Raw genomic sequence first — 24,531 nt, forward strand, 5'->3', positions numbered from 1 at the left:
TAAATTGTGTCTCATATTACAATGGACCAACTTTGTTTCGATTTGGAGGTGCGGCTTAAAACTTTTCTCTCCCCTTGAATTTCGAGTCTCAATTCAGGTGCGGCTTAGATTCGGGAAAAATTTTTTTCCTCTATTACGAGTCTCACTTTTCAGGTGCGGCTTAGATTCGAGTGCGGCTTAGATTCGAGTAAATACGGTCGGTAAAAAGACGAGGGCTAGTAGAAATCCTTGGGTAACAGAAGAGATATTGAATTTAATTAATGAAAGGAGAAAATATAAAAATGCAGTAAATGAAGCAGGCAAAAAGGAATACAAACGTCTCAAAAATGAGATCGACAGGAAGTCCAAAATTGCTAAGCATGGATGGCTAGAGGATAAATGTAAGGATGTAGAGGCTTATCTCACTAGGGGTAAGATAGATACTGCCTACAGGAAAATTAAAGAGACCTTTGGAAAAATAGAACCACTTGTATGAATATCAAGAGCTCAGATGGAAACCCAGTTCTAACCAAAGAAGGGAAAGCAGAAAGGTAGAAGGAGTATATAGAGGGTCTATACAAGGGTGATGTACTTGAGGACAATATTATGGAAATGGAAGAGGACACAGATGAAGATGAAATGGGAGATATGATACTGCATGAAGAGTTCGACAGAACACTGAAAGACCTAAGTCGAAACAAGGCCCTGGGGGTAGACAACATTCCATTAGAACTACTGATAGCCTTGGGAGAGCCAGTCCTGACAAAATTCTACCATCTGGTGAGCAAGATGTATGAGACAGGCGAAATACCCTCAGACTTCAAGAAGAATATAATAATTCCAATCCCAAAGAAAGCAGCTGTTGACAGATGTGAAAATTACCGAACTATCAGTTTAATAAGTCACAGCTGCAAAATACTAATGCGAATTCTTTACAGACGAATGGAAAAACTGGTAGAAGCTGACCTCGGCGAAGATCAGTTTGGATTCCATAGAAGTATTGGAACACGTGAGGCAATAATGACACTACGACTTATCTTAGAAGACAAATTAAGGAAAGGCAAACCTACATTTCTTAACATTTGTAGACTTAGAGAAAGCTTTAGACAATGTTGACTGGAATACTCTCTTTCAAATTCTAAAGGTGGCAGGGGTAAAAAAGAAAAATTCGGAGTAGGTATTAAAATCCATGGAGAAGAAATAAAAACTTTGTGGTTCGCCGATGACATTGTAATTCTGTCAGAGACAGCAAAGGATTTGGAAAAGCAGTTGAACGGAATGGACAGAGTTTTGAAAGGAGGATATAAGATGAACATCAACAAAAGCAAAACGAGGATAATGGAATGTAGTCAAATTAAGTCAGGTGATGCTGAGGGAATTAGATTAGGAAATGAGACACTTTAAGTAGTAAAGGAGTTTTGCTATTTGGGGAGCAAAATAACTGATGATGGTCGAAGTAGAGAGGATATAAAATGTAGACTGGCAATGGCAAGGAAAGCGTTTCTGAAGAGAAATTTGTTAACATCGAGTATCGATTTAAGTGTTAGGAAGTCGTTTCTGAAAGTATTTGTATGGAGTGTAGCCATGTATGGAAGTGAAACATGGACGATAAATAGTTTGGACAAGAAGAGAATAGAAGCTTTCGAAATGTGGTGCTACAGAAGACTGCTGAAGATTAGATGGGTAGATCTCATAGCAATGAGGAGGTATTGAATAGAATTGGGGAGAAGAGGAGTTTGTGGCACAACTTGACAAGAAGGAGGGATCGGTTGGTAGGACATGTTCTGAGGCATCAAGGGATCACCAATTTAGTATTGAAGGGCAGCATGGAGGGTAAAAATCGTAGAGGGAGACCAAGAGATGAATACATTAAGCAGATTCAGAAGGATGTAGGTTGCAGTAGGTTCTGGGAGATGATGAAGCTTGCACAGGATAGAGTTGCATGGAGAGCTGCATCAAACCAGTCTCTGGACTGAAGACAACAACAACAACAACAACAACAACAACAACAATGTATCATTCAAGCTGAGTGCATTGCTCTACTGCTAAAAAGTTTAATAGGCAAGTGGGTATGTGATTTTAAATTTCTTGAACAGCTACATTCTCCTTGTTTCTTCTGCAATTCCTGCAAATGTCAAGAACAGTTCCCATTGTTTGATAACCCCTTTAGTAACTGCTTCAAACATAGTTTATTCACTAATTATATGTCAACAAAAATACTATCTACTGTAATGCTGCTGCTTCACTGCATTCTTGTCAGAAAAATCACTGCTGAAAAGAAACACAAATAAAGAAGAGAGATGCTTTTTGTGTGTCTGATATCTGTAAAAGTCTCAAAGTTCTGACAGCATTATACTACTGTTTTTCATTTAAGGGAGAGTTAATGATTTGAATTTTTGAAGCATATATCTGTGTAGATCAGCTGTTAAATTTGGCAAGAAAGACAACTGTTCAATATGTAAATACCTGAAGAAGCAACTGGCTAAATATATCTCCCCAGAGAGAGAGAGTGACTATATCTTCACTTTGAAAGAGATCTGAGGAAAACAATATACAGTCAAACCTCTTATTAAAAAAATCTCTGGGGATGTGAATGGCTTTTTTTCTTTAAATGGCTGTTTAGCTCAATTACACTGATGAAGACTCCAAATCTCCACTGGAACACTAAGTCATGTAAGTACACTATTATCACAAATTCACAATATGCTGAAAAATTAAAAAGAAAAAAGTACCTTCGCATCAAATCAACAGGTTCTCTTTTTACCAGTTACACGAAAGATATAACTGGCATCTTGATTTAAAGCAAGCATCCAAAAAGAGGGCAAAATAGTTTTGCAGGTGCCAGAATAAATAAGTCTTTATATGCAGATGAGCAGAGACAGTTGAAAAAGGGACACAGCTTTTAAGAAGAATGAAACATCAGATTTAGATCGGTAGTAGTTATATAGATTAAATTTAATCTATATTATACTGTAAATTAATGATGGCAAAGTGACAGTGTGCTACGAGTACAGCAGCGTGTATACGACCCGGGACAACCGAGAGATCCGGAAAAAGCCGGGAATTTTTTCATCTGGGAGAAAAATCGGGAAAAATCCTGGAATTTTTTAGAATTCTGGGAATTTTTCGTTGTTTTAGTTTTCAGTTAAATTTTTGTAATTTTGACTGGAAAGAACCGTTACTCTAACAAAGGATATTATTGTACCCCACAACTGCAGAATAATACTGCAGCATTAAAACATGAACGAGAGAAAAAAAAACAAAAATAAAACTTAAATTGCAAAGGAAATGCGCCGTATAAAACCTCACAGTGCTTGTACAAGCATCTGCCAACAGAAAAATGTGTCAAAGGCTTTCGGAAGAATATGCAATGCTTCATACCAACAAATGGCCTCTGATGAGCGTGTCGTCACAACTGTTTATATTAGACTCATTTAATCAGTTACGAGCGGGCTCATGCACATGCGCAGTTGAGTCGCGTATGAGTAGTACCTTCTCCCACTTCTGGCTACAGAAATGTTGCTGTTGGCTGTGTAAGCAGCAGTAGCAGCAACCAGCCACATCGTACCCGGCAAAATTTTACTGGTGCGCCCAAGCTGGTAGATTCACTCGTGTGCAGCGGGCCTGGATCTAGTGGAGAGTGAGGGCAAACCAGGGTATCTGAACTGGGCAGCAATTTCGGGGAGGAGGGGGCAAATTCATATTCTTGGGGGGGGGGGGGGGGGGGACCTTGTTTCACAAAGCACCTAGCATCCATAGCAGTCGGTCTATCGATTATTCATATGATTTTGAAACGCACCCCTGCTGGTTTTTGATCATATTCCAAGTTGATTTCTGAATCAATTATAAGTTGATTCTTGAATGTGTGCATAGTGTATGTGATGTCTGCCTGGGGAATCCTTGTCACATCTAGAAATAAACTTTCCTGCAGACAAAACGGGACGGGGCAATACGAGCTGAGCAAAATAAAGCCGAAATGGTGAACGCCAAGTGCTGCTTGTTTATGTGGTTGATTCGGTTTGTGAATGTTCAGCGTTATTATAATTACTAGCGAAATCCATAGATTCAGACTACCAGAGTGGAAATAAACGACTAACAGGTAAGAAAGATAACGTATTATCTTCTCGGTGTATCCAAGAAAGTGAAATTTTGACAGAAATCTTTTGGCCAGATCACTACATGAGACAGGGCCAGTTGTAGTCCCTGGCTAGCAGCCGCTTAAGTTTCATTCTAGTAGCAGCGTGGAAAACGCATTGGACGCACACGTATTAACGCCTAATCGAAGAATAATCGCTGGATAACTAAACCGGTGATTGTGGCAGGGTTAGTAAAGTTAACTAGAGAATGCGTTTTGACAGTGGTAGCAATAGTTACAGAATTAGTGATGACAAGACTGTTTGTTAGGAAGGAGAAGAAACGGGGACATCACACAAATTATGGAAGAATATGACGATTCCAAATTTATACAAAAATTTCGTCCTACTACTTATCGGTCTCATGCCTGAGAAACTGGAGTGTATGAATGAAATGTGAAACTATTTCCTAACGCAAAGCTTTTTGCTTGTAGCAGGCCAAATAGGTATTTTGTATTGGTACTTCGTGAATTATATTCTGACGTATTATAAAAATGATCATTATTACCAAAACAGTATAGCTTTTTTGTGTGTGTTACAATTGCTGAAATATAAGAAAGGCCTATTTTGTTTTCTCCAGCACACAGTGACAAAATAGACGTAATCAGATCGAGAAACCACACCAGCTTTTTCAGTATTAGACAACATTTCTATTTTTCCATGTAGCAAAGAACTAGGTAATAGTCCATTCGCAGAAAGGAACGCACGCCATGTAAAGCTGTAGCAAGATTAGAGAGAAAAATCGCTAGGACCCAAGGATTGAAGAAATGTGTACTGTCTTGCCTGTCCCTTGTCTTTACTGGTTTTAGTTGTCCTATATTTAATTTTATGTCACACAGAAGAGCAAGTTATTAGCTAATAGGTAATAAAGAGTCCAGTTTTTCTGAAGAGTTCTTGTTCTCCTGGTTACAAATAATCCTATCCAGTATTAATTGCGAGGGTTTAAAAAAAAAAAAAAAAAAAAAAAAAAAGGGGGGGGGGGTGGTCAGGATGTCAAAATGGCCGACTGGAAGCAGGAGAGGTGCCACAGGACATTTTAATTTGCACTGTCCTAAAATAGTTTGATGTCATACATTACAAAATACACATGTTTGAGTTCCACAGAGCGAAATACAGTGATGTGCGGTATAACAATGTTGTTTGAAGATGCATGGCACTTCACTGCACACTTAAGACCAAATAACGTGTCTTAACATTTCCTCGAAGATGTGCACTACAAAATGAACTTATTTTTGAAAAGTCTTTTTAACATTCTGATGCACAGAGTAGTCCAAGTTGTAGTTGGGGAGGGGTGGGGAGGGGTGGAGGGGAGCGGGGCGGCAGGGGGGGGGGGGTAGTCTCCACATGACCCGTTTTTGCATTTAGTAATATTTCTGTTTCCTCTTCATTTACTGCTCTCACATCAAATGAAAACAAGACGGATTTCTGTGGCTGGGAGCTATCAAGTGAATTAAAATACATTCACATAATTACGGAAGGGTAAACTATGTTACTAGTTTCAGATTTTATTTTATTTTCACCTTTCTGACAGACAAGCATTAATCGCCTTACAGAGCAATGAAGTTGTTTTTGTCGGTGTAATAAATAAATTTGGCTTTTATTAAGCCTTCCTGCTGAGGCAGTCAATTTATTACACACTATTGGCTAGTTTCAACTGTTCACTGCATTTCAGGTGCACGTTTTCATCTTCTGGCACATATGGCATTATGCCATAATAAAGAACCAAACATGAGATAATACAGTACTGGTACTCCAAGAAAATTTACATCCTGAAAAACACACTGAAAAGCTTCATATCTAGTCGAGGCCTACGTCACTGAGAATCTGGACATACGAATGTGCACTGTAAGGCGAACTATGCATTTTAGTATGGTTCACTAAATTCTGACACTCTTGGAGTATCCTCTAGTGTCTTGTTTCTTTTATGACAGAAGGTAAGATCTTTTAATGTTTTACACGTACGAACATACGGGCTTCTTACATCACCGTAGCAGTGCAAGCACGGTGACGCCACTTATCTGGCGCTCTCTGACAACTGCTGAAATGAATCTATTTCTAACAGGTCACGGGAAAATATTGCGAATTGTTGTTCGGAAAGCATTATTTTCAAAGTAAATTTCCTTTTACGCAAGGTGAACTATGTGCAAAAAAGGACGATGGATTTCTTAAATCACTTAATGTTTGGTCTCTTAAAAATCAGCTCTTTGATGACAAGCCACTTAGAAGAATTTCAAGCCCAGGAGACCAGAGATTTATGTCAGTATTAAAAATTTTGCTGGCATATTTATGTGAGGTATCTTAAAGTGTAACATGTGCTAAACAGATCAACATTATAAGTGAAAGCTTAGCTTCTCTTGTAGCTTATTAATCTTTGAGACAAATATTATATGCGAAAGCTTTGCTTTTCTTGTAGCAACACTATGTATATTAATTTAAACCATTAACTTTCCCTGTTGGTGGAATTCGAATTTATACTTTCGTAATACGAAAATATGCAGCATACATGTTGCTGCACATCAAAAATATTTCCAAAACGTGTTTTTTTTCCCCAAGTATCATTTTCTAAAGTGCCGGGAAATTCTACATTGCTGTATAAATATAAAACCATATCCTATCAAAGGATAAGTTTTGCATTTCCGAGGGAAAGTATACTGTCACTTAACATGGCAAAAGCATATTTTCACCCGGGAGATCCAGTAAAAATCCAGGAATTTTTTCTCCTTGTCCACGTATACACACCAGTGCAGTCAGTGTGCTACGAGTGCAGACAAACAAAACTGCGAGTCATCAATTAATTGTTATGAGTACAGGTGATGACATGGATTTCATTCCAGGTGCACTCCCCATATGACTCAAAAAGAAAAATTTCATATCATCCAGAAATTGGCATCAAAAATTTTCAAAACTATGTAGAATCACAGCTTATTCTAGTATTAGCTCTAAAAAATATTTTGATAATACTCCATATCACAATAATCAGGAGAATAAACCATCATCGTTCAGTTACTTAAAATGTGAAATACAGTTCTGGCTGTGTAATAAAAACACACATCATGAGCCAGATCAATACAAACATTTGTCATTAGATTTAAACTGTAATATTGCAAGAAATAATATTTGTAGTCTACATTTATCAGGGACATTATGCTTTGAGCTGAGGTTGGGGGGGCTATACATACTGACACTAAAGCTTCACGAGCACTAATGTGAGATAGATACTGTAAGTCTCGTTTCTGTTCGAAATGGGCATTAAATTCGGTGAGAAAAATAGCAGGGTTCCACATATTTCTGACCTTTACAGTGCTGACTGAACTGTGCAGTATTTCCACTACGAATCAGACTATCATGGTACACTGCACTAGACAAAGATAGGCAGTATCCAATCAGACATGCAAAGCTACTGGTAGGGTGGGGTCAATATGCATACATTCAGCTGCCTTCAGTGGGTGCAATGGCCATCTCTTAATGACAGAAATTCATGAAGATGATTGCTGATCAGCCTCGTATCTGGTTATTCACAGCATATCGTATCATTTTCTCAACATTCATTTGAATATCTTCACAATGTGGGAGAGAAGCCAGATTGGGATGTAGTTGGTACATTCAGTCACCTTTACCCTTCAAAATTGCTACTGTGATACTATATGACAAATTGGTAGGTACAGGACCATGATGAATGATGGAGCTAAAAAACTCTGCCAGCCAGTTGGTCACTTTGTCGTTAAGTCCCTGAATTTTCCACATGTCTGGAGGAAGGTCATCGTCATCCTGGAGCCTTTCCATTTCGACAGTAAAACCTCATTGGATGACGAGTCGTTTTCACTTTCACTCTTACTACACACACTATCACTTGTTTCCGCACTATTTTCCTCGAAGTCACAGCCCGTAACTGATTCCCCAGGAGGAATGTCTAGTTTGCAGCAGCAGGAACAACAAAGCTTATTTGGAGGATAATGAACTTCTTTGAGCATTTCTTCAAAACTGGAAGTCCATATCTCTGAGTTGCTTCACTGGCCCTCCTCGATAGCAGGCAATTTCTGTAAGACATGATCTGGATCAATTGGGATTAGACTATGGTGTGAAATACACTCTTGATGTTTTCAATAGAATTTGCTGAAATCTTAGTCAGTGTCTGTTCCAGGATAAATGGAAAAACATCCTTGGAAATGGTTACACGAGTGTACTACCTCCATTCAGTTTATATGACTCACCATGCTGCTTTCATTGGTCTGAACAAGCTTAAATCCAATGGTTAAAGGAGGTGGATGCTAGCAGAGAGAAAGAGAATGAATGAAATATTGTTCCGCTCACACTCTTCGATGAAACATAAAGCTATGTGACAGGATAAACTGACCCGATCATCACTGTTGGCACATTATGCTTCTTCAAATAGGGCAATGTGATTCTAAGGAACGTGTCTTTAAATACCGGAAGATCAAATCATACACACTTATTCCTATTGAAACGGGCTCCTTGTGGGCCACCTTCTTGCACCATGTCCCACAAATGCTCATATTTATAAAAGACGTGTGAAGGAAACTGTTTACCATTGGCACTTGCTGTTCTCATTATCGAACACTAAATTTCGATGAATCCATCACTTTTTCAGCTTCCTTACTTCCTCATTTTGTAATTATCTGCTGCCTGTCCAGATCATCTGACACATCGGTTTTGTCATAGTTGATTAAGATGCTACGTGGGAGATTTTCCAGCATTTGCTGGATGTTGGAGAAATGCATCTCAATTGTCTATTGTCACTTCCACGTGAGCTCTTTTAATATTTTCACTTAAACAAATGGAGAGATGATCTGAATGCTAATTGAGGAATAAATGAGCTCATTCTCCTCCTGGTAAACAGTTAAGAATTTTTTTCTCTTTTTGGTCAGATTTATGAAGATAGCCTTTCACTAAATATCTAATACCCAATTTAGGGAAAGGGAGTCCCCAATGTGCAGCCTTGAACATGTCTTGCTTCAACATTTCTTCTTCTTCTTCCCATTTGGTACTGGTTGGCCTCCCAAGTTTTTTGGATGTATTTCCCGTACTTTATCTTGTAGGATCAATATGGGTATACCGTATAAATAACACACTTTTCTAGACAATAATTTATGACCTTGAATATCATGAACAGCTTTATCTAAAAGTTCCGAGTCATAATTACACTGTACTTTAGCACCTTTTCTGCTTTTGTGTGTTCTCGGCATTGTCTGAAATCACCCCAGGCAGTACATAGTTTTGTAAAAACCACTGCTATTTATAATGTTACATGAAAAACTCAACAAATTTGTACAGGAATCGTGTCAATGCCACAGGCTACTGAGCTCATTGAACACTGCAGTCATAATACTTTAGTGTTAGTCGCAACAATTGAAAGTTTTCACTTGATGATACTGCATAGCTTTCAACAATGTGGTTGTTCATCAAATAAATTTGCATTTACTTAGGTAAACAATCAACCCAAAATAAAAGTCACAGAATGCAACAAATACAATCTCGTGCTTAAAATAACTTGTGCGCAGAAGTGAAAATGAGTGGAAATTCAGTGTTATGCAGTAGGAAAGAGCAAGTAAACCATACTGTCCAAAATCCACCTGGTGTCCAAAATCACCTCACTTGATGGAACACCATTTATGTTCCACAAGTGACACTTGGAAAACTTATATTTTTTTTAGGTTAGCAAACACTACTGATGCCTAACAGGTAAACATGACAGCCAACATAGCAGTCAGATTTGGAAATCATGGAACTTGTAACAGCATCTGGTGCACTACTACTACTACCACCACCACCACCACATTCTGGACATATTTAGACAGAATTGTTGCTTTAAATACTGACATACCTGTAAATTTGCTGTGGTATCAGGTGGTGGTGCATCTGCCAAGCCACCAGCAGAGCCTCCTGGAGATGTTTTAGTATCTGCACTGGGGGACTCTATACGATCCTCCATTGTATCGAACTGTGGGGTAGTGAGCTGCTCCAAAATCAGTCTTGATTTATCGAGTCTGGTTAATGCAAAACCTCCACTATTAGAATCAGGAACAGCTGCAAAAGAGTACACAGGATATGTATAAAAGTAAAAACCAATAATAACCACCATCCAGATTACACACTATTTGGAAATATTAAGAGTAATACCATACCTGAATCAAAATGTAACAGTACTATTCCACCAAAAATAGTAAGTACAGGGGAATAAACTTTCTGCTTCTGAAATATCATGATCAGAGTGGTATAGGACTTTTCTGTCATCTATGCATATTATAAATTAAATTCCCCACCACATCTGTCTATCTCTCCGTGAAGGATAATATCTCAGAACTATAACACGCAGTCAAATGAAAACTGAATACCCACCACAATGGGACCATGGAATAGTTCCATACAACAGTAATCACAATATGTGTTAAAACATTTGCCCCGCTGCGAGACTAGATGATCAATTCCCATTTTGTTGAATGCAATCGGCTGCTGACAGATCCACAACTGCATCCACTCCCCCACTTCCTCATCCAACAAACTGGCGTCCATATACATATTTCTTAAGCCACCAAAGAAGTTAAAATCACACAGTGGAAGATTAGGGCTGGATGGAAAATGTTGCATTGTTTTCCAACCAAACTGGTGAAGCATAGCCTTCATCTGATTGGCAGTATGGGGTGGGCATTACTGCACAACAGGATGATTCCGTCCGACAACATTTCTGGGTATTTTGACTTTATGGCATGTCGCAGTATCTGCATCATGTCTTCATAGCATCTTTTTCATAAATTTCCTCATTCACTTTCTCAATGAAACCATCACTGACAGAATTCTGCCCACTCCGTGCTTGGTCACTAAAATTGGTTCATCCATCATTTAATTCTCTCACCTACTTTTTCACCATTCCACCTGTCATTAAGTTTTCACCATCAATCTTTAAAAGTTGACAGTAAATTTCAATTGGCTTAACATTCTTTGCATTCAAACACCATATTACAGAATGCACTTCACAATCGGTCGACTCAGAGATTTTCTTAAGCATTTTGTACAATCATGAACAAATGTAAACACTAAACAATCTGGCTGTAATGGTGTCAGTGGAAAGACAATGAACCAGAGACGAGTGCAAATGTGCGGAACTGCGACAATAGTACCATGGTGGCAGTAGAATAAAAAGGTCTTACTTTATGGAGACACCAATTTTGATACAAAATGTATTGATTTGCTATTTCATTGTTTTCAATAAATCATTTAGACACCACCAAACAATTTCAATTAATATTTGGTGACACTTTTTAAATTTTAGAAATAAAAGGATGAAATAGATAAGGGAAATCATTAAATGTTACAATAACAACAAATTAACTGGAAAAGTTTGCCTCCATACTAAATGATTTTATACTCAATAAAACAAAAATTAACTCCATCATTGCTGGGCCCGAAGTCTGGGGCCTCGTCTCGTAAGTGATGAGGGAAGAGGGGGGAGGAACAACACTTCGTGAACAAATCTGGGTCCACTTAGCTCTGGATGGTAGCACCCGGTAAGGGTCTCTGCCTAGGGTTACTAGGTGAAATCTGGCCATCTGTCTCAAAGGCGGAAGAGGAAATTCAAGATTCCCAGTGGCAGAGAGAGAGACAGAGAGAGAGAGAACAGAAGAACTACCTCCAGGACTCTCAATCTTTGTTGTATTTTCTTGTGATCCTCAGGCTACTCCCAAAATAACTTTCATCAATCATGGAAGTGTGTGATGTAAACTATTTTACCCCAGGTGGACAATCCAATTAAATCAGTAGACATTCAGATTCTGGGGAGTCTGCAACATTGCACAAAGACAAGTCCAAATTTCAACATAAACAATCAACGTACTCAGCAACTTCTAATGTAAACTCATTGTTGAAGATTGGAAAACTAAAACATCTTACAGGTACACTAAAGAACCACAACATACTCATAACAGCCATTCAAGAAATGCATTACATGGTTACAAAGGGAAATTGGGACCGAGAGTGATGAAAAATATACCATATCTTGGACCAGCCTTTATAATCGACAAAAAATCTTAATAGTTGACTGATTCCCCATTAGAAAGACAAGTCTTACATTCACAAGCACAAACAAAATCTTCACAATAATCAATGTCCATGCCCCTATAAATGAAGATAACTTAGAAAAACAAGGAAAAGTGGAAGCCTTTTGGAATCAACTGTATGTCATTATTCAGAAAATTCTGGATAAAAACATTATCACTCTTCTTGGAGACTTCTGTACAGATTGATAAATAAAAAAATATAAGACAATTGCTGGAGAATATCCTGCCCACAAAAGAACAAACAGAAATGGTACCAGGCTAATAGAACTTTGCCAAGCACACCACCTAATTTTTAAATTTACATCTTTCAAAAAACTATCACGAAAACAAAAGACATGAACATCCCCAAATCCCAGCCTAGGGGAATTTCAACCTGGTCATGTGGCAATTAAGAAAATTTCTCACAATAATGAATGTTAGGATACTCAGGGGTGCAAACTTGGATTCAGACCACTACCTCTCTAAAAATAAGTTCAAAACCGTCTCAAACGAGAAATGCAACATGAAATAAATCAAGGGTCGAAAGTACAGCACCGAAAAATATTAAAATCAGATGAATCCACAAAAGCAACAGAATTGATTCAGGGCCAAAGTTGGAAGGATATTAAGAAAAACACTACTACTACTACTACTACTACTACTATGGGCGAACAGCTAGCACCCAACATAAAAAGCAAAATACACACCTGGTTGTCACTAGAATGCACTGATGCTCTCATTGAAATATGAAAACAGGTATGGCAAAATTGACAATCACAGAAAACAGAAGAAAGTAGATAAAATTTCATCAGAGTTAGACAACTGATACATAATAGTATAAAAAGGATTAAGACGACTCATGAAAACAAAACTCTTCTCCAAACTGATGAAGAATTTACTAAAAACAACACCAGAATCTTTAACACAGTGTTCAATCAAAGGTTATCAAGATAAAAAGCTCACACCCTCCAATTTTGAGATGTAAATAGGACAATCGCTCGCTACAACATGGAAATCTGCAAGAAGGCTACTTTGACAAGCTCCTGAATTGAGAACCGGTCCTTGAAAATTTTGAATCCATCGCAAATAACAGTGAGAAGCCAGATTCAGAACCACCAATGACTGAGGAACTACTAAAGGTAACTTCAGACTTGAAAAACAACAAAGCGCCTGGAGAAAATCAAATAGTGGCCGAACTATGGAAAAAAAGCTGACAAAATTGCAATTGCATCCCTTCAATGTGTTTATGATAAAATCTGGAAAGAAGAAGAGATCTCAGCAGAATGGAGAACAACTCTCATCCGCCCTATCCACCCCAACAATTACAGAAGAATATCACTGCTGTATACAACACACAAGATTCTTCTAAAGTCCTTTTGAACAGAGCACAGCCCCAATTGAGCCCACAAATTGGGGAATATCAGGGAGGTTTTAGAAAGGGCAGGTCATGTGCGGAACAAATACTAAACCTCGAAAACGTTATGACATACCAAAAATAAAGGGCAAAGACCTATGTAATCTCCTTCACTGATTTAGAAAAAAGCACATGATTTCGATTGACAGAGACTCTCTGTCAGGAGTCCTGGAAGAAATAGGTTTGGATAGCAAATCAATTAATATCATAAAAGTGACCCTTACAAATACATTTTTGAAAGTTAAATTCATTGGTGAACTATCAGAACCCTTCGAAACATAAATGAGGGTGTGACAGGGAGATGGGCTCTGACCACTGCTGTTCAACTGTGCACTTGAGAAAGTATTCAGAGAATGTAACACAAATATAAAGCATGGTATAAGATTGGGTTGCAAAAAGAAGAACCTTAAAGTAAGTAACATTGCCTTTGCAAATGATATGGCCCTGTTTGCTGAAACAATGGAAGAAGTACAGGAGTAAATCTTTGAATTAAAGAAACAAGCAGCTAAAATAGGCCTTCACATCTCCTTCGACAAAACTAAGACCATGACAAACATCAAGAACTCACATAAACACCTCAAAGTTCAAGAACAAAACAGTGAAATAGAAAAAGAATTTAAATATCTCAGAGAATGAATTAGTCGGAATTCTGGGGAAAGCACAGTAATGGAATCCAGAAAAAATAGACTTGAACTGGTCTTCCAACTAACGGAAGATAGGTACAACAAAAAATCCCTTTCATGGGGGTTTAAAATTACACTTTACAAGACAGTAATTAACCCAGAAGCATTGTATGCAGTGGAAACACTAAACATGAACATCAAAGGTCAAATGGAGAAACTTGAGATAACAGAAAGAAACATTTTAAGGAAAATCATGGAACCAAAATTCCAAGATAAGATAATATACATCAAAAATGAAACTCTCTACAAGAAAACCTAAAAATTTTCAGATACAATGCAAAAAAGAAGGATAAATTTTTATGGGCATCTTCTCAGAATGAACCCTTAAGAGATTAATTACACAAATCTGACTTTTTCCTCAACTGCAAAACAAAACCCAACTGGTTTAGAGAAGCTGAGAAAGACCTAGTAGAATAAAGACTTCACAAAAATCACTAATCGATTGAACAGCTAAATTAATTACTTAAGGTGAAAATATAAAGTTCCAAGACAAATCTGCACAAAAACCCAAACACATCATCTTGGTTCATTTCATTAAGGAGTGCCATGGTCCCATGGTTAGCGTGAGCAGCTGCGGAACGAGAGGTCCTTGCTTCAAGTCTTCCCTCGAGTGAAAAGTTTACTGTCTTTATTTTCGCAAAGTTATGATCTGTCCGTTTGTTCATTGATGTCTCTGTTCAATGTAATAAGTTTAGTGTCTGTGTTTTGCGACCGCACCGCAAAACCGTGCAATTAGTAGACGAAAGGACGTGCCTCTCCAATGGGAACCGAAAACATTTGATTGCAAGGTCATAGGTCAACCGATTCCTCCACAGGAAAACACATCTGATATATTCTATATGACACTGGTGACGGCATGTGTGTCACATGACAGGAATATGTTGTCGACCCACCTAACTTGTACACTTGGCGAATGGGTAAAAAGATTCTTCTAACTTGCCTGATTTAGGCTTTCTTGTGGATGTGATAATCACTACCAAAAAAGTGATGAAAACATAAGAGTTTGTCGCATAAACTGCAGCAAATGAATGCAACAGTTTCAGTCACACAGTTTTCCCTGTGCTCTGTCAAAACATATGTTTTTAACATTTTCAAATTTTTCCGTGTGTAGACCATCAAATCCTGCATATGTCCCAGCAAATCTGAACATGTCCTGGAATTTTGGAGAGCGAAGTTGATTATGTGTGAGTGCCTGAACTTTGATAATTGACACACGATCATGTAAACAATACTCCTCTGTGTACCTTTGCAGCTTCGCAAAATCATAGAATCTTTTCACAAAGTACTTCACTTGCCGAAAACCACACACATCTAATGGTTACACAAGAGGTGTACAACCTGGAGGAATGGTAATCACGTCTACTCCCACACTAAAATTGTACAATGCCTGATCCTTCTGTCCTGTAGTCGACTGACGTCGTGTGTTTCGATGTTTGTTTAGGTGTAGCGTCCCCATACTACGGCGCAGTTACCTCCCATCGGATGGATCGACAGACAGATAATAATTGTTTGAAAATAAAAAAATTAAACTTTTCAGTCAAGGGAAGACTTGAACCAAAGACCTCTCGTTCCTCAGCTGCTCACAGTAACCACGGGACCGCAGCGCTCCTGAGCTCACACTATCCTTTATGTTGCCTATCTTGCGCATGGACTACTCACTTTGTATATTTTGCTTATTTTTTTCATAGTTCCACACAACTTCTTCCTGTTTTCTCGATTGATCTGTGTCTTATAACTAAATCTGAGAGGGGTGCGATGGGGAGGTTCCCTTGTGAGTTGTAATAAAATGTCACATTCTCACTTATTTCCTCCATTCACTTTCTGTCTCTCTGAAAACACAATGAAATAATAATTTTTCAATGTACTGTTAATTAGGTCAGAAATCTATGGTAATAAAACTAAAGAAAATTCCGGAAAATTTGATTCATGAGCCTATCCTCTAGGTTATAGTTTCAGTTTATGCTCTAGATGAATACATTACAATACTTAACTCGGTTTCACAATGACAGAATGCTTATTGTGTGTTTAAGGTAAAAATTTATATCTCCGAAAAAAGTGAAGTTATCAATTTGAAATTTTAGCAGTATGGTTCTATTATCCTTAGAATTTGATACACTAAGAATGAAAAAGATCGCTTAATATTTAATAGTACTTCTTCAAATCCACAGAGTACATGTAACATACTGCACACAGCATTAAGCAAGTACAACGGCTCGCTTGGCCCAGTGGCCAGTGTCAGCTGTGCAAGCGTGAAAACCGAAACCTGCTCTCCTCCCGGCTCCATTGCAAGCTACAACAAGATGACAATACAGCATAATAAACTATCCCTTGCTCGAGGGTCTGATGACCTCGCTATTTAGTACCTTAACCACCAACAAACCTAACTTCCTTCACCAGGCTTGCCCTATGTGAGTTATGTAAGACATTACGCCTTAATCTTTCTTCTCATTTTTGTAGATGAAGCAACGAAAAAAGTGTGCCAAATTTAAAAGACCACAAAATCTCCAAGATTGGCAATGTTTTACTGAAGCTCAAAATTTAGTGCGGACTTCAATGCGAGATACTTTTAATGGCTTCCCCAATGAAGCTGCCTTGACACTCAATCTAGTCATTCAGGAGTCGTCTTCTGTGTTAAATCGCACTGATGAAATTTGTACCAAAAGGAACAAACCTGCAAGCTTGATCAGTTCTCGTGTAGTTGATGAAAAGCAACTACATTGTTGAGTATTTTGAGAAAGGTTGAGCTTTGTGAGTGATTTATTTTAGGAGATTTCACGTGTGAACATTTCAAGTGGTACATAAACTCTGTCTGACACGTTTCATGCAAATTACAAGACATTCTTTCAAGCACTTCCATACAAGACGACTTCTGAACAACTGATTGTGTTAACTTGCAAAGAGTCATGGGTCAGAGACTGTTAAGAACGTTTAAAATATTGGGTAGGACTAAATCCCTTCTGCCTGCTTTTGGGCGTGAACTTGTTACAAAGACAGTAACATTGCATAATTAGTGTCTGGATATTAAATACGGATTTGAGAGACATTTTCCTTGTTTTGGAAACAATAAACCACCTAAAAGGAAATTTCAGACATTTTTTCAAACGAGTCATGCAAGAATCCCAACACTTGATTGTTTAACTAACTTTCAGCTACTGCCCATGGACTGGAGTTGTGTGGCTTGTGTGTGGTAGGTATTTAGTCGAGTTTTTGTCAACACTGCATTTGTCGGCTAAACCAGTATCTACACTGCAGAGTGAAGGGACAGACAACTTGAAACCTACCTCGGTTGGTGGACTGATTGTTTAAAGGATAGCGAGATAACAACCCGCCCCGCCGCACACTCACTGATGAATCTGCACAAACCAATGTACAGACCCCTTCTGATGCTCTCTAGGGCCAAGTATGGTTCTGAGGTTCTGAAAGAAACCACAGTAACCTTGAGAAGAGTTAGGGAATGATCATCGCTGAATTGTGTTTCTTGGATAGCAACACAGATCGCAGACCAAGAGGAAATTAGTTTTTGTAGTTCTGGCAGGTGACAGTAACGTCCATTGCAGATCCACCGGATCATCAAACTGACAGTGTTCTGGTTCTACATCTACATCCATACTCCACAAGCCACCTGACTGTGTGTGGCCTGAAGAGGCCTGGCAGGTCACACCCCAACTTCAGTGTTTGTCACATGTGGGAATGGAACAATGTCAATGAACATCCTCCTCCTCCCCCTCTTTCACAACTTTTAGCAGCAGAGATTCTTGTGAGGGCTTATCTGCTGTGAGTGCATGAACAGAAGAAGAGTAGGAAGCCCTGTGACCCCACAAGCTGTGGCTCCTTCTTCAACCAATGGCTAGTGTGGATTTCTTATCTGTGTGAATCTGAAGAGAGGAGTCCCAAAAAGAGAGCCTTGTCATCAATATACAGGACAAGGATACTGCTTCTCCGACTGGATGCATGGAATGATTCCCACACATGATGCCACAGGAACCATGAGAGGAAGGTCTATTGCCCATATGGTCAATTCTATTTGCACAACAACTGGACATCAATGATGAGGGAGTAAATACATCAGCTACTGCCAACTCTGATTTGGTCAATATCATCAATACCAGATTTAAAAAATTATATTTTCTTCAAGCTTCAAAATATGAGAGGTGACCTGTGACCATCAACTTCTGGATTTTGGGTTCCCTCTGTAGGTTAGAAGGCTTTAAGGATCACGTGGGTTGGTTGTTAACACAGTTGCTACAGACAGGCGGTAGCGCACATGGTGAACTTTTGTCAAGTGGACGAGCACAGCCCACACTAATCAGTTAGTATGTACCCAGGGCACACATGACTGAAGTGCTGGCATTTAATACACCTCATCATGGGTAGGAAATATGGTTTCACATTGCAGCAGTAACACATGATTTAGGTCTTTCCTGGAAGCCAATCTCCGTAAGAAGTGAGGATGAATTCACTGATGTTTGCCTTGTTATCTGGCGGGTCTCAACAAGTGGATCCTTCACCTATCCACATGTTTGTGTTCATCTGTCTGCAGTGTTATTTCCTGGTGAAAAATTAATCCCTGAACCATGCTGAGGTTCTTACGGAATGCAATGGTAACAGATATGTCAGCAAGTTGTTTTCAAGAGTAACACCTGGGACTTGGCACGATTTGCCATCTTAATCAAAATGGGATTACTTCATAAATTGCAAAGGGAAGAGATTTTGCCAAACACATCTCCCATATTCTCCACAAAAAATATTGTGTTAGTAGAGGGAAAGGACCCTCCAAAATGTTCAGGTGCAAACCAGAAGCTGAGGGGAATAACTGTCTGCAAGTCACTTTGTTTTGTTTTTCTGCCATGTTGTAGCCAAAGAGGGAAGGTTTCTAGAGTTGTAGCAATTGACACTGAATTGTGGTCAGTCTGAAGAGACTGCCAGGGCTTCACTGCCACCATCTGATAAGTTTAGCCATTTCACAATACCAAATATCTGCCTGCTCCGAATAAAGTGTCTCCCCATGGGTGCCACCCAGGCAGAGCAAAGGCAAGGTAGTGCAGTGGCCAGAGCCCTGAGTCCTAATGCCTCTACAAAAACAGACATCTACTCCACAGCATGCACGGTTAGGTGACAGCTCAGGCATAAATAGTGCTACCTCTGTGGGGTCAGCAGACTACTACCATAAGGTTATCTGATGACCCCACACACAGGCTTTACACCTCACTGTGTACTGAACAACCTTTCTCACAGGGCCTCCACAATCCAAAAAAAATACTGAAACGATGCAGCACAAAACCAGATAAGGGGACTGAACATAAATTAACCAAAATATGTGGTGTAAAATAAGGGAACAAAGAGGGAGGAGGGATAAGGCAGAATTGATGTCCCACAAATGAGGTAGGTTGTCAGCAGGGAATGTGTCCAAGAGAATAATGTGGAGAAATGATGTGGTCAGAGTGTAAAATTACAGCACAAGAATGGAAGAAGTACTAAATGGCTTGGGGACCCACCTCACTACACACATACTCACAAAAATACTTCCGAGTCCCTAGACGGCAGGAAATTAGGCATTTCCCTTCCCGACCAAACGAGCTGTCCCAGCATTTACCCTGATCAATTTAAGGAAATCTAAATCTTTATTGCCAAATGGGAATTTGAGTCGAACTTCTCCTGCATAGAAGTCAACTGTGCTAGCAATCTAGTTTGCTTCCATAAAAGTCGATGAAAAAATGGAGTTGCTGCCTCACTTTCACTATGTGTTGCACTTATCGAATGGCCAAAAGCTGCTGTAGTAACAGCGTAATGAAACTGCCCAGAACTTAGTATCTGCCCTAAGATATTTTTCTGTGAAGTATCAGCACACCCAAACTTTAATAGGTGAATATGTGCAAATTTGGAAAGTGTTGCACAAGAATGTGGACAGATGTATCCTCAATATCCAGATCATTAAAGATGGGCAATAGCTCTTAATGTTACTTCACATTATGTGTGCAAAATAAAATTGAGGTCTATTTACATTATGTAACACTTATGGTGGTGACTGGGGTTATGTTCTTTAATTCCTCTCTAATGAGGCATTTGTGTGGTAGATGTGTCTCTTGTAATATCACATCATGGAGAAGGGAACTCTGAAACTATTACATGCAACTTGTACACCAGGGTATTTAAATTCTGGAAATAATTATGTGGATTTGTCTGCTACCATAAGTACCAGTCCTTCACAAGTAAAGATAATACTTAGCATCTATTTTTAGCCATAGGTTTATGTTTGTTGGTTATTTCACATTTGGGCCATTCCATGCCGAGTGGTTTAATTTCAGAAAAAGTTTCTGAAATTGTGTGTTAACATTTGCACATGTTCCCAGTGAGCATTGGTAAAGTTTTACTATCACTAATTGAATTCTTTCAGATATATAGTCATTTGTTTGACTCAGCACAGCTATCAACAGTGCACATGCAAGTTGAGAAATAATATTTCTGGCAATATTATCTCGAAAGAAACAAAACTAGGCCATCTTGTACAACTTTTATGCTCTCTTATGTAAAATAACAAAGAAAAAAAGATTAGCTGACCATTTTTGATGTGAATAATTTGAAGCAAGGTTGGTCAAAAAAATAAACATGAAAAAATGTGAAATTTACCTCTTTATATTTCCAAAAGAAATTGCGGGATAAACTTGAAACTCTGCACATATAAACTTACCAAAACAGGATCTTAGAATAAAAAAATTAATTCTCCTACTGCTTTCCAATAGCTCCCACACTGAGGGCAATGTTGACAGTTTTTCTAAAAGTAGCTATTTTCGACGCACCAAAAAAAAAAAAAAAAAAAAAAAAAAAAAAAAAAAAAAAAAAACAGAATTTCTTCTACAAACTCTTTTAAACCATTTTCAGTAGAAAGATCATGGTCTAAAATACCTAAAAACTGTACTTTGTTTATAAAAAAAACCACGATGATTGGTCAGTAGCAGTAGTTCTCATACATTAGGGTTGTTCCGCTCTTTGAAGTAGGTCCAACTTATGTATTAGATATCATACTACTATGTCACTGAAAATAAAACTTTAAGACATTCTAATGTATTAACAGCCATCAATGTTTTTGTTAATCTAGGGTGTATACATGGATGAGGAGGGGGGGGGGGGGAAGAGTTCCTGGATTTTTCCCTGATTTCCTGGTTAGAAATACACTGTTTCCCAGATGAAAATACACTTTTTCCATGTTAAGTGACAGTATACTTTTCCTCTAAACTGTAAAACTTATCAATCCTTTGACTGGTTATGGTTTTATACAATGACATAGAATGCACTTTAGAAAATGAAACTCAGGGGAAAAAAGCACGTTTTGGAAAGATGTCTTGTGTGCAGCAACACGTACACTGCATATTTTTGTATTATGAAAGCATAAATTCAAATTCCATCAAACACCCCATGTTACTTTCTGAAGCATTGAAATCAAGATTGTGATGCACTTTGAAGTAAGTCAGTGATAGCTCATGTCATGTGATCTTGCCAGCTGATTGCAGTGGATATTCAGAGTATAGGACACGTGAAGTAGTCAGTCAATAGCAGCATCACTGTCAAGTAACATGAACACACAAATAAGAAAAGTTAATGGTTTAAATTAATATACATAGTGTTTCTATAAGAAAAGAAAAGCTTTCACATATAATATTAGTCTCTGAGATTAAGAAGCTTCAAGAGAAGTCGTCCTCAAAAAGTTGATTTTTAAATGAGACTCAAATGCTCTGATTTAAGAAATTCATCGTATATTCTTGCACACAGTTTACCTTGCGTAAAAGGAAATTTACTTTGAAAGTAATGCTTTTCAAACAACAATTTGCAATATTTTCCTACGACCTGTTAGAAATAAGTTTGTTTCAGCAGATGCCAGAGAGCTCCAGATAACAGGTGTCACCAGGCTTGCACAGCTACGATGATGCAGGAAGCCCATATGTTCGTACGTGTAAAACATTAAAAGATCTTAAATTATGTCATAAAGGAAACAAGACATTGGAAGATACTCAAAGATCATCAGAATTTTGTGAACCATACTAAAATGCATAATTCGGCTTAAAATGTACATTTGTACGTCCAGATTCGGATGTAGATTTTCTGGGAGTAATAGTAGTGTGTCATCTCATGTTTGGTTCTTTATTATGGCATAGTGCCATAGTGCTAGAAGATGAAAACTTGCACCTGAAATGCAGAAAACAGTAGAAACCAACCAATAGTGAGGAATTAAATACTTCATTTCAAATAAATTGACTGCCTCAGCGGTAAAAATTAATAAAAGTCAAATTACTTTAGCAAAATGACAAAAATAACTTCATTTTTCTGCAAGGCGATTGATGCTTGACTGTCAGAAAGGTGGAAATAAAATAATGTTTTCATTTGACATGAGAGCAATAAACTACAAAGGTCGTAAATTATGGCGCAAAAAAAAAAAAAAAAAAAAAAAAAAAAAAAAAAAAAAAAATCCACCCACACTCGCACATGCATCCCCCCCCAAACACACACACATATATATATATATATATATATATATATATATATATATATATATATATATATATATATATATATATATATATATATATAACCAAACGAAAGTGCTGGCAGGTCGATAGACACACAAACAAACACAAACATACACACAAAATTCAAGCTTTCACAACAAACTGTTGCCTCATCAGGAAAGAGGGAATAATATATATATATATAATAAAACTGTGGGAAAATTACTTACTCAAATGTTTCACAGTTGCCTCGGGCACCTTTGATGATGACAAAATAGCAGTAATGCCTTCACTCTCTTCAGCACAATTTGCTGGAAATTCTAAAGTGCACATAGTCCGTATTGTCTGTAGTACTCTTTTCGAAGGCAATGTGAGTGTGACAGATGGATTGTCAATTTGTTTTCGCAGGTATTGCACCAAATACTGGATTAACACGAGCGTAGAGCGGAACACATAATTTGTTTGAGAAACTGCTCCTGTAAATAGGAAAGGAAAGTACTTTTACAAAGTTTTGTTTTAAGCTGAAGTACATCTTACATATCACCTAAACTTATGAGTCTTAATTACTTCTAAACATTAATCAATAAAACTGCAAAAATTTACATTTCCCCCCTTAAGCTTTTCAACACACACAGGGAATACACACTATACATGTCTGTTAAGAATTATGCTTACAATGACTTTTTATACTTGAAAAAAACTTCATGTGACCATTATCTAAAAATAAAAACGGATAACCCTACCCATCACCTTTCATGCGATTCCATTGCCAGCCTCATACGGTTTCCTCACTAACTTTAAAACTAGGAAGTACGTGTAAACACACACACACACACACACACACACACACACACACACACAGAGAGAGAGAGAGAGAGAGAGAGAGAGAATTTATTAGCTTAAAAGTTTTTGAACAATTTCTTTCTCCATCCTGAAACCATACGACTTCTGTCCTTCACTAGTGTCTCCCATTTTCTATCCATTTATTTCCTGTGATTCCTTCCTCGTCTTTCCTTGCGCATTTAAAGAGTCCCCCACTTACAAACTCAAATGGTGCCCCAAAACTTTCATGATTCCCCATTGCAATAGTCACACCCAGGTGAAATGCACCGTCCGATTTTGCCTACCCTGACAAACACCACAATAGCCCATTTAAGACCATTATGGTGACCACAGAGAAATATTTTTAAGGCAAACCAAATAGCTGCATAGTTAACACTATGACACTTTTACTTTTGAAAATTATGATAGAGCAAGTGGCAGGAAGTTATAGTTTACCAGTACTCTCATGTGCAAAGTGGATCCATGTTAGTTAGTTTTACTCAGCCCCCTGTGAATGTGCACTATTAAGTTCACTACTTAGGATCACAATAGTTTATCATTCTTTTGTACTTTTCCTGTGATAGCTTCAGACATTCTGCTCAGAGCAGCACGGAGAAATAACGAAAACAATTCTAATGATTAGGTTAGCAGCTGTAAGCATTATCAGCAACTGATTATGTTAACTGGCACCCGAGTTAGTGGAGGAAAATAAAAATAGTGAAGAGACAAGAAGGTGTCACAATGCTTGTATTCTGATTGTATGTTGGTATGTTAGCTACAAGCTGTCAATGACTGTTATTATAGTCCAGGTACAGTATGAAGTTCTACACACCACTAGAAGTCACACTTACAGTTCGAGCCTTGAAAGGAGAAATACATTTTGCTTACTGAAATACAGCCAGTTTTTGACAATTACAGCCAACTATAATCCAAGCTTGTAAAACAGTA

General features: G+C 38.1%; 1 protein-coding gene across 1 annotated transcript in view; it reads right to left on the reverse strand.

Moving 5' to 3' along the window:
* LOC126248505 (protein purity of essence) overlaps positions 1 to 24,531 on the reverse strand; it is a 446,891-nt gene that overhangs the window by 383,451 nt on the left and 38,909 nt on the right. Inside the window, 2 exon segments of the mRNA XM_049949542.1 lie at positions 9,955 to 10,157; positions 22,992 to 23,237. Of these exon segments, the coding sequence (XP_049805499.1) occupies positions 9,955 to 10,157; positions 22,992 to 23,237 (449 nt within the window).

This window comes from Schistocerca nitens, chromosome 3, assembly GCF_023898315.1.
Source record: "Schistocerca nitens isolate TAMUIC-IGC-003100 chromosome 3, iqSchNite1.1, whole genome shotgun sequence".
NCBI lineage: Eukaryota > Metazoa > Arthropoda > Insecta > Orthoptera > Acrididae > Schistocerca > Schistocerca nitens.